At 32.5% G+C, this 12539-nt stretch overlaps 1 protein-coding gene across 1 annotated transcript in view; it reads left to right on the top strand.

The window, feature by feature from the left end:
• Window positions 1-12539, top strand: part of LOC149551491 (ubiquitin-like-specific protease 1D) — a 180226-nt gene that overhangs the window by 74527 nt on the left and 93160 nt on the right. The window contains exons 8-9 of the mRNA XM_089786986.1: window positions 10299-10401; window positions 11574-11665. Coding sequence (XP_089643112.1) covers window positions 10299-10401; window positions 11574-11665 — 195 coding nt within the window. The remainder of the gene's footprint in view (window positions 1-10298; window positions 10402-11573; window positions 11666-12539) is intronic.

Raw genomic sequence — 12539 nt, 5'->3', positions numbered from 1 at the left:
TCAGTCGGATTGATTCAATCTTAGATACATTATTGTTATTGGTAAATTGTCATTTCCTATATATACTTATTCATGTTAAATAATATATATTATTGTATATATATATATATATATATATTGTTATACATATTATTATTTTTGTTAATATATTACTATTAATTAAATGATGATTAAACCATAGAGACATGTCCTTTCATGAGACACGTCTCTTGTCATATCTATATGAGATTCAAATCTGCATTGGGAATACACCAATACCATGGCAGTGTTATCACATTTGCAGAAACGATCCTTTAAACCCCAATACCTTCTACCATGCTTCTTGCATTAATGCATTCCCTAGGAATTGTGGTTTAGTTGCTTATAATATTCTTCTAATCAACTCCTAGAGACATATATATAATTAGCTGGGTGTGAAGTGCAAATGTCAACTATTGCATAAACCAGTTTGTATTATATAATTAAGACTCGTCTTTATGTATGTGGTGTGTACTGTATTCTTTTATTTACCCTCGAGGATGGCAAGATCGAGTTCTGATTGTAATGCCCCCTCCACTTGCATGCTTCAAATTTAGATTTTGATTATCTTCCATTCCTTAAACTGTCTGTTTTTAATATCCAATTTTCTTCCATGTCTCTCCTCCCTTCTATTCTTTTCTTATATCTTTGCTTTCCAAAAGTCATATCTTTTGGAATATTATTTTATTAATATATGTATTATATCACTAATAATATAAATATATTGTAATTTGTTATCTTATTTCATTTATTTGTATTTTCTATATGATTGAAATATTTTATCTAAGAGTAGGTTATGACTTTTTTTGTGTTATTTACTTATTTACTTATTTGATTATTATTTATATTATGATTTATTATATTCATTTATCTGTATATAAATAATTACTCTTCAAATGATATGCTTGAACTATTACTTTACTTATTATATAAATTATATATTATAAAATTTTATTATAATATTACATTTTATTGTGTCTTACTATTATTATGTAATTCATTATTCATTCAATTATATAAATCTTATTCTAGTGGAAAATTACATGAATGATCACGACTCTCGCTAAAAGACAAAGGAGAAAAAAGCATCAAATGAAATGGGAAAAAAAGAGGAGAGGAGATATAGTGTAGATTTAGAGCGGAAGGAGGGATCTGAAGGAAGAAGAAAACATGAAGAGGATATGTAAATCTTAACTGTGATATGTGCCAATTTGAAAATTAGCAAAGACAGATTTGACTAGTGAGAGATAGGTGAAGATTAAATAAGTAGTGAAAGGGACAATATTTGTTGTCAAATAGATGTATCTTTTCATAGCCAAGGGGTGTGACCTTTCCATAAGGGCATTAATAAACAAAATGGTGTGACTCCCTACACTCAAATGAAATATTAAGGAGAAGGTTTCATTTGAAGAAGAAGAAAAAATGTGGGAAGCGAAGGCAAGAATGAAAAGCAGTACTAATACTTGACATAATATGTAAGTCCTACACTGGAATGGACCATGCTTCATCATACAAAGGAAATAGATAAGTCCTGTGATGGAATGGGCCATCCTACATCATACAAAGGCAAGAGAATAAGACATATGGTGAAATGAACCATGCTACATCATACAAAGGCAAAGACAAGTTATGCGAAGGAGCGGGCCATGCTACATCATACAAAGGTAGGGAATAAGGTCTACAGTGAAATGGGCATGAGTTATACCATACAAAGATACTATTTGTGAATGATAGGCCATATGGAAGATTTCTTATGAGAATCCATTACCATATAGGCAAATTATATTACATTAACATTATAGTTAGTTTGCATATACTTGTTCCTTGTTTGATGATTGAGGTTTACCTTGTTAGAAGGCATTTTAAGTGGTAATGTTAAATCTCTTATCATCTTACAATTCTTATTTTAATGGGATTTGTGGTTCTCGGGCAAAAATTAGGGCAGTCCCAAAAAGGGGATGTTGTATTCTTAATTCCTCTAAAACAACAATAGTATTCTAGCCCTTCAATTAATCCTTATCCATCCAAATCTTCCATGGATATACTTTAAGATCTGAGGGGTAATCCAAAGCTTATGGATGCCTTGGCTAGATAAGTAAGCTTGCAACTTGCTCTAATGCATGAAGAAAAAGAATATTTAGAACAAGACAAGAAAGGAAAATGAATTATTATTAGGAAGATGCTAGGAAAAGCGACAATAATAATATAATCTCTCTCCGAGTCAAACAATAGAAAAGAACAAAATTCTAATTGGAAATGAAAGGCAAAAAAGATGAGCAAATTAGCTATTAGCCTAGAAGGCAGCCAATCCCAGAAAGGATTCCATACTCTGGGGGAAGATATGAGTCAAGATCACACACAAAAAGTGGTGCGAAAGAAGTAATTTTGAGGCTCAGGGGAATTGGCTGGCTTGAAGCAGTATATATACACATAATAATATTGATGGCTTGGCCATATGAAGTAATAAGTTAGATGTTGTACATAAGTCTATAATTACTAATCCCTCAAAGAATTCTTCATTGATTCACACTGTGAAAACCACACAAACTACTATCAGTAATTTCCAACATAGCCAACAAAGAATAAGTTTGTATGATGGTGCAGTCTGTAAGATTAAAAATTCTATTGATGTTAATGATAAATTGGAATGTAGTGTTGAGAGTAGCATTTTACCATCCACTCACATCATACAACAAAATTGGCTCTACTTTCAAAGTTTTAGATTTTTGAATTGGGTACAACACTCCTAGAGTAGATTATGAGTTCTAGCAAATGGGAAAGCGGAGAGTTCGAATAATAAAATGTTGAGTTTCTAGTGTTATCTAGAGTCGTGGCACAAACATAACAGAGGACTTGAATCATTTCAAAGTATGGAAAGGGGGACTCTAGTGAATGACATTTAGGGGCATACTTTTACAAAACGGTGCTCTCGAATGAGGAATAAGGATTCATTGGGTATACTTTTATAGAACGGTGCTCTTGAATAAGGAATAAGAATTCATTACAGCCTAAGTTAGTTTGGAGGGTGCTCACTTGCCTTGTAAGTGTATAATTTAGCAAAGACAACTTCCAAAAATCAATTCATTGGATACATAAAATGCGTGCTTGGTGGTTTGGGGTGCATTTATATAAGGAAAAGTTGAATTTCAAACAAAATTATCTACTATAATGAGTTGTACCTCTAGTGTAGTAAGACACTTGAGTATTGAGATGATCAAAGTTGTGTACAGGGGTGCACACACAATCAATAGGTGCATGCACATAAGAAAGGAAATTAGTCTTCAATGAAAAAGTTCAAACTATCAATACATTTGTGCACTTTTTAAAATCAGGTGGGTGCTTATATAAATAGAAGAGAAGGGATGTTTCCAAAGACTAGTAGCGGTACACATCTTGGTGAGAAGTCTATGCTTGAACAATGACTATTAAAGTTCAAATTTAGAACGACAGAGGGATAGTTTAGGGATGCACTTTGGGAAGGAGGTACACACCACAAAGAAAGTTGTTTGATATCAAAGTCAAGATCCAATGCAAAGATCTATACCTAACTTGTGATTGCACACCACACAAGGGGAAATTCCACAAGCTTTAGGGTAGAAAGACATCTCATGGGCTGTTAATTAACAAATGAATCTTGAGTTCAAAATATCAATTTTGACCCGAGGTCTAACTATTCTTATTTTTATGATGGATGGAACTCAAGATGAAATGCTCTCGAGTATGGAATGTTGCAAATGAAATCTGCTAATTTGTTCTTTCCATGTTTGGGCTGAGCTAAGTTTATTGAATTTCAATATATAGATGTAGCATCTAAGTAGAGCTTTGCCCAAACTTTTACTAGTTTTGATGTATGGTACTTGGACTTGGTTTCCAAAGACTAGCAATGGATTCTACCCCTTCCAATCACCATTTGTGCCTTCTTCTATTTGTCTAGGGAAGTCACCACATAAAGGAATAATAATGCTTAACATATATTTTTCTCAGAATGAGCTATTTAGAGGCGTGCATTTAATATAGAAAAGTGCAAGTTCAAGAGGACTTAGTGCATGAAAGAGAGGTAGTTAATAGCTTCATGCTTGGCCACTAGGTACACACAAGTGTTTTGGTTGAAGTTCAAATTTCAAAGTAACGCATGTGGTGTGCTTCAGGTGGACATGTCCACTTCAAGTGAGAATTTTAAATTCAAAAGGCAGTTCATAGTGAAGGTGCATGAAAAGGGTGCACGTGACATAATGAAGCAAAGTCGAAAGCCAAGTTAACATTTATATAGAAAAGTGCAAGTTCAAGAGGACTCAGTGCATGAAAGAGAGGTAGTTAATAGCTGCATGCTTGGCCACTAGGTACACACAAGTGTTTTGGTTGAAGATCAAATTTCAAAGTAACGCATGCGGTGTGCTTTAGGTGGACATGTCCACTTCAAGTGAGAATTTTAAATTCAAAAGGCAGTTCATAGTGAAGGTGCATGAAAAGGGTGCACGTGACGTAATGAAGCAAAGTCGAAAGCCAAGTCAACATTTATTTAAGAAGAGATGCATCTTTTCAAAATAAATGATTTGACAATGCTAGATAAGATAAGATAAGTTTAATTGATTAATGTCCAAGAAAAGATCAACAAGGGGGTTCGAGGGACGGTTTGAAACAAAGCAGTAAAAGAGCATATAGCAGGAACACCAAATGGTGTCTAGGGAAAAGACAGAACGAAACAAACAAGAAAGCGGAAGAAGAAACAACCAAGCCAAAATGCTCAGCTAGGGTCTCCGAGCAATTGCGAAAAATTCCAAAATTGATGGATAAGCTTTAGGACAAGAAATCCCATGCTATCTCCGAGGACCCCTGAAAAACATCTTCTGTGTAACCAATCGAGTTTTCAATAAAGAACAAACCATATTTATAGAAGAGAGCACCACTTTTTGAAAAGTCATGACCTTTCAAACAAAATCAAACTTCTTAAATTAAGCTACTAGTAGCTATATTGAAACAAAACATAGTATGTGGTACCCTATTTTAGATATCTAGAATGGTGCTCAAACAAGACTTCTAGTACTCCATATACAACAAGAAACTAAAGACCAGCAATTTTTCTAAGAAGCATTGGCAAAATACCACAATCTTTGTAATCAATACCTAGTCAAAACGGAGCAAGGGATGAATGGGCTGTTAAGGTTGTAGCTTCTGTTGGATTGATTTTATCATGAGATACCTTGTTGATGGAAAATCATCTTAAAGATAAATATCTTATATATATATATAATATATATATTATATATGTAATATAATATATATTATATATATTATACAATATACATTATTATATAATAATCTAATAATATATTATATATTATTATATAATAATACGATAACATATTACATATATGCTTAAAGATGAGTTATACATATGCTTAATTGTATTATTAATATATTAACTAATGATGATTAACTATAGAGACATGTCTCCTCTCATATTTATGAGTCTTCAAATGTGCATTTGGAAGACATTAATCAAATTGGCAATGTTAGTACATTTGCAGAAAACGATCCATGTTACTTAACATGGTATTAGAGCCAAACTGCAAATGAAAGAAAGAATGAGTGCTTGGATAACTTTCATATATGAGATTCAAAAAAATTATTATCAACACTTGTCTCCTTGTGACCAAACAATGCAGAGGATTAATAATCAGAGAGGAACAAAAGTAATGAAAGATGAAAACATATAAGAAGTATGAATGTTTCCCAGTGATGTGTTTAACCGGATTATAACTGAATCACAATGATTCCTCTCCCAGAATATGCAGTGTATGGAATTGTAGACAAGTATGTAAGCCATGCGATCAAATGCTCTATTAGAGTCATCTCTCCTTGTTATACTTATTTGAGTCATGGTTTTGCACAACAATTAGAAAATTGTTGATTAAAATAACATTGCATGCGAATTGTTTGATGAAATACTTCTAATGTCCTCCAACCAACAACATTGGGTGACTTGAGAAAGTTAGTGATATACTTGCAACCTCCTTCAACATCCACGATGAGAGCATGAAATATGGGTGGATGTGCGATAAAGAACATGAAAAATGATGTGTGCAACATGAATAAAACAATGCCATGAAATAGAGATGAAGTGTGTAGCAGCCTCAAAGTCGTGTGACTTGTTTTATCAAATGCATTGAACGTAGCGCTATGACAGGTTAAAATGCCAAAATGCCTCACAAGTCATGCCCATAAAATGTCTGACAAACTTACCCAACACTGAGCCATGGAGATGGTACAACCCAATACGGATCTTCTTTGCTTGAATTCAAGTCTTCCTTGCATTTATAAATGAAATTGTGCGGTCTTTGGGAGCCCTCAATCCAACTCTCTCACCTCGACGACATCGATAGAAAGACTTCCATGTCGCTGTTGTTTCAAAGTGTTGGAAAAATGATTAGATGCTTTTGTGGTGTTTGAACCAATGAATGAGATCTAGATGGTTGAGGTTGCCAAGCCTTCTTAGGTTGTAATGTGCCAACAATACTCTATCCACTGTCAACTTGTCTTCAAATTAACCATAGTTTGACTGTTATTAATGGAAAGTATTGATGCGCATAAGACAACAAGGAGAGATGACTCTAATAAGTATAACCAAAATGCAAACAATTTTATCATGGACTGGCATTATTTTAAGATGATTTTGAAGGACATCAATAAGATCTCAAAATGCATTGCAAACTTTATCATTTATCTTTTAAATGGAAGATTCTGCTCTGAACCCTATTTTATTAAGCCTCATTTATAAAGGTAAAGTCGTATTTAAAAGGCCCAAACTAAGGTAATGGATAATGGGGCCCAATAAGGTATGCAAATAATTATTTGTACTTATTCTTTATGGAAATGATATATTGAAAGTATAGATTAATTTTTTTTTTTTTAATTATATGTATATATTTAAATATTCATTTAAATTTTATATTTATTTGATCTATACTATATTAGAAATTATATAATGATTAATATGAGTTACAATATGAATCATGATAATATTAATGAGAAATATAATTATGTTGTAGGAGCTATTTTGCCTTGATCTTTCTTCTGAGAATGTTCTTGCAGGAAAAAGAGGGAAATTAAGAATCGTGGACGAGCTTTAAAAAATGGAAGGAAATGTTTGCTTCTACTATTAAGCTTAATGAATGTTTGGAGCTTCAATCGATGAAAAGAGCAAGTTGGAACTTGGAAAGAAGTCATCAAATTTGATATGATGCAAAAGTGTTCAAGAGTGGAAATTTTACATTGTGGGGGGAACAATAGTCAATTTTCCATTCCCACTTGAACCTTATTTAGAGGGGAGATGTTCCATTCTTAAATAATTTAAAAAGACAATTTTTGAATCTTCATGTGCAGATAAGTATTTTTATCTTTTACATTTATTTGTAATTGTATACATACTATAATGGTTATTTGCCTTGATCTTTTCTTTATGTTTGAGGATATTCTTACAGGAAAATAAGGTTGGTACTTTACATATGCTACCTAATATTTTGTAGACTCAATCTAATGATAGTAGCTCCAAGGACCTTAATGATCAAGATGGATAAAAAGAGGCTCTTGAAGCAAATATCCTTGATGATTGAGATTATGAGATTCTTCTACATTAAGAGGGAGTATGACACTTCTTCTAAAGCAACACAGGAGCTTAGAAGCTTAATACTCAAAGGGAGTCTAGAAATACATGTGTGTGATTGCATGATTTTGATGAGCCTACTCCTATGTATATTATGAGGAAGTATTGACTTATCACTAGAAAATCAAAAAGTGATATTAGATTCAGAGTGAGTTCGACATACATCCTTGGGTGAAGAGAGTTTTTGAGGAAGTAACTAAAGGACCTGACTTCCTAGGATCGATGTTCAGAGCGAGAAATTTTGAGATGCAATTCTTTGTGGATGATATCTTCTCTATGAGAGAAGTTCTAAGAGAAATTCTTTGTAATATACTCTCCTCTATGAGAGAGAAGTCTGAGGTGAAAATCCTTGTTCCACCCTCTAGTGGCAGCTATGGTGGTTCATGGTGGTTCATGGTGGATATCATGTAAGTTACTACATGATGTTGTTATGATATGTAATGAAAGGTGACGATCTTTCATTGACATATATAAACAAAAGGTAACCATTATAAGATGACAATCTTATAAATGGTAGACTTGTTATCATGGTAGATTTCATTAAATTGTTGTCCTAGAGTGTTGGTAATCATGATAACGAATAGACAGAAGGTAACTATTGTAAGGTGGCGATCTTATAAATGGTAGACTTGTTATGATGGTTCTTTGGGCCGAATTTTGCCGGACACCATGATAACCAACTTGTTATGGTTCTTTGGGCCGGATCTTGCCGAACACCATATAGACCACACTTAAGGTGGTGTTTTTAAAGTCATGGAAATTGCTTCAATTGTGTGTTATGAAAGGTGAGGAATTTAGCCTCATAGTGAATTGAATATCATACTGAGATGATATCTCTTTTTATTCTTGAGAGCATAATGTGTTCTATAAATCCTCCCTAGCTAAGAAGGAGTGTTAAGGTTGTTGCTTCTATCGGATTGATTTTATCATGAGATACCTTGTTGATGGTAAATCATCTTTAAGATATATATCTTATATAAATAATATATAATATATATTATAATATAATAATATAATAACATATTACATATATGCTTAAAGATCAGTTATACATATGGTTAATTATATTATTAATATATTAACTAATGATGATTAACTATAGAGACATGTCTCTTCATGAGACATGTTTCCTCCTCTCATATTAATGAGTCTTCAAATCTGCATTTGGAATACATCAATCAAATTGGCAATGTTAGTACATTTGCAGAAAATGATCCATGTTACTTAACATGGGCAAGTATTTATGACAGACATTCATGACAGTGGGATACTCATCATTAACAACAGCGTCATTTGAAGCATCAACAATGTTCTTTGAAAGAAAATCATAATGAAGATCAGGCATAACAGCAGTTGTACTAATCACAACAATGATTACAATTCTTTTCTTTGAATTCTTCCTTTCTTCATCAGCTATCTATAAAATCAAAAGGATATCAGAAGAGGGCATTTAAAATATTTCCAAGGATTCAAAGAAGTGCTTCTACAAAGTGTTCTATATGTTCAAGAGCATTCAAGATGTTAAGATGCAATGAAGTAAATAAGAGAAGATTTTCAGATTTAAAATGTCAAAAGAGGTTTTCAGAGTTTTAGAATGTCACACTGAGCAGAGAAAGGTTTCATCCAGATTTCACCTAGAGAAGTCTATCTTTATCCTTCATTAAAGATCAGCAGATTGCCAAAAATCTTTAGGAAAATACAATAACATTTAATATTAGTAGCTGGTCGAAACACAGCAAAGGATTGATGAAGAACTAGGATTTATTACAGATAGGGCACCAAGATATTCATCTTCAACAATTGTGTTGTTGGCAACATTATCAACTTTATTTGAAAGAAAATCACTATGAATATCAGTCATGTATCAAACATAACATCAGTTCTCTTCGTATGTATCCTATCTTTTATCAGCCCCCAGAAAAACCAAGGATATCAAAAGAGGGTTAGTTAAAGATTTCCTGTAGGTGTGAGGTTGATTTATTTTATTTTTGAATGTGAGTAAGGTGTTTACCTTATAACGTTTTTGTATGTATTGAAGCTTATTCAATATTTGTTTACTTGCATTGTGTAAACATTAGTCTTTGCGTTTAGCTAAACAACACAAGTGTGTAGTTATAGGACTTATATTTCAATTAAAAAGTACAAACATGATTTTTGTTGAGTTGAAGAGTGCCTCATATTTTTCTCTTGGTGTTCCAAAGAATTGCTTTTAATTTATTTAGCATGAGCATGAATTTCTTAGAAACCATTATATATTGTTAATAGCAAGTATATTTTTGTTTGTACTATTTGTTTAAAACTTTATAAAGAGCTTCCTCTTTTACTTCAAAGAATATTTGGTTGATTTTGTCACTTCATCCATATAAACACATACATATGTGTAAGTATGTATCTCTGTATGCATAGTTGTATGTATTTTTACTCATGCACACACATACACAACTTGAGTGTAGTTATAGAATCAAGGATTAGGAAATGGAAAACCTGAACCCAATCATAGAACATAGAAAATTATTTTTACTGATATTTTCTTTGTATCATAAACGATTTGCTAATAAATGTAGATGTGATCGTTTCATTTGTTTGTTTATAAAATAATTAAAATCATGATTGGCAGGTACCTTCAAAGACCTGCATCACTAACATCGGCACAGAGAAACAACTATCACTTCTTCAATACATACTTCTACAGTAAATTGGATGAAGCATTGTGTGCACAGGTATGTTTTGATGGTCTTGAATCTAATTTGTCTTTATTTATCTGTAATTTTGGTTTGTACAGTGAAAAAATGTTGTCCATAAAATAATAAATGGGAAATTTGAAAATTTCTATTGTAGGATTATGGACTTGCTGAAAAGATTTTTGCTGAGAAATTGCCACTTTTCTTAACATTATTCTTGTATTTATTCTTTTTATCATCTGTTCCGGTTATGTTTTCTAAGTATACACCATGCAAAATCTTTCACATATGCTTTTAGGGTTTGTGATCTTTTTGTTTGTAAATGAATTTTACAACAAGAGTCCATTGTGCATAAGTTGACTACAAGAAATGTGGTGGATGCTTCAGTTTATTTGAATAGCTAGGCCAAAAGACGTCACACCATTATCGGGGTCTGGAGAGTCTAAAATGATTACAATTTCTAGGAAACTTTCTCATTTCTTAAGGAACCATGTCTTGTTTTGATGAAATTGTTCCTTAACACTTGAAATTTTGAGACTACTTAGACACATTGTTTTGTGGGATAGGTATTGACTAGCTACAAAATTGCTAAAAAGATTGTATTGCATTCACAAAGTAGAGGTGTGAGATTTTAGAAAGAATTTTAAGTTTCTAGAGGGTGGAAATGTTGGAGGGAAGTCACTCTTGGAAGCCATGCTAGTATGTAATAGCTAGTTACATGTTAGAATGTTTGTAAGTTGCTCATTTTTATCTCTAGATGCAGAGAATGGATATCCTGCTTAGAGATTACATCTCAAGACAATTTGTTCTCATTACATTAGTCTTTGAATTTGATCAGTTACATTTTTTTTTTCACTATCATTTTGAATGTGTTTCACAAGGTTGACATGAAGATGTTGATTAATAATTTACTCTTTGTTGACTACTGGATTCTCATCCTGATAACACCTCTTTCTTCTGCTATCGTCTGTTAGTCATATACAGTTTTCGTTGGGGAATTAGAATCTGAGATTTTAGCTATAGTATAAATTGCTTCACATTATTGTTTTCTTTATGTGCTGCTACAAATTAATGACCTGTTAATCGTTTGTAATTACTTGGGGGCATTAATAAAATTGAATTCCTCACAATTCTCTATTTTTCTCTATAGCTATTGAAGTGCTTTTATACAACATGACCTTTAAGGTGCATTTATACTGATGATTTAACAGGAAAAAGACGATTCACTTGTGAAACTTAGGAGGTGGCTCAAAGGAGTCAGCATTTTTGAGAAGGCATATGTATTTTTACCTATATACTATGAGTAAGTTTTGAGCAAAATTATCACACCTTTTTAGTAAGGGTAAGATTTGTTTGGTATATGGATGCAAATGTATCTTATTTTTGTTTATACTGGAAAGGGGACATGTTATTGCATCAATAAATTAATGTTCTGGATATTGATTAAAAAACTTATCTTCTAAACTTTCAAATAAATAGACATGGACATGGAGCATTAATATTGTTTCATGATGTATTATAGACTTGAATCCGAACAGATCATTTTGTGAACATCTTCTGCAAAAGTGTTTGAAGAATAAGAATCAAAAGAGATGAAATAAATGAAACTCATGGGTGAGTTAACAGGTCAATGGGACTCAGAACATTATCAAGTAATAACTACAGTGAGAATGTCTACAAATGTAGCATGATATCAAGGAGATGAAAACATCTCTAAAGAAAAAAATTGAGAGACAAAGAAGCTAATTGCATGTCTGTAAGACAAACAGCATTGTTAGCAAGTATCTGATGTAGAATGTCCAGTGCCCTAGAGTATTAGCCTATTAGGGCTTTGTGCCTAATCTTTAATGGAACCGAATAATATTTAACATCAGCTAAATATGCACCGTTCCTAAACTCAAAGTATGAAAAGTCCTTGGTAACAGTGACATGGTAGGGTAAAAAACCTAAAAATGTTCCCCTTTTCTATATGCTGTGTCGTATAATGCAGGTTTTTGTTTAAGTAGTCAAGGTGAAAGTGCAATTGTTCTATGACATTAATGGTAAATATTCATTGTAGCTAGAAGATGTTTTCCAATCCGGGTGGTCATGCCAGGACCAAAAACATAACTTGCGTACCCATCAACTTAAAATTCCAATGTAATATGTCAGATGGAGTCTGTTGGTATTGCTATTGA

This window comes from Cupressus sempervirens, chromosome 6 (genome assembly GCF_028749045.1).
Source record: "Cupressus sempervirens isolate cs-2001-9-10 chromosome 6, ASM2874904v1, whole genome shotgun sequence".
Lineage (NCBI taxonomy): Eukaryota > Viridiplantae > Streptophyta > Pinopsida > Cupressales > Cupressaceae > Cupressus > Cupressus sempervirens.
This window is presented reverse-complemented; position numbering and strand designations above follow the sequence as displayed.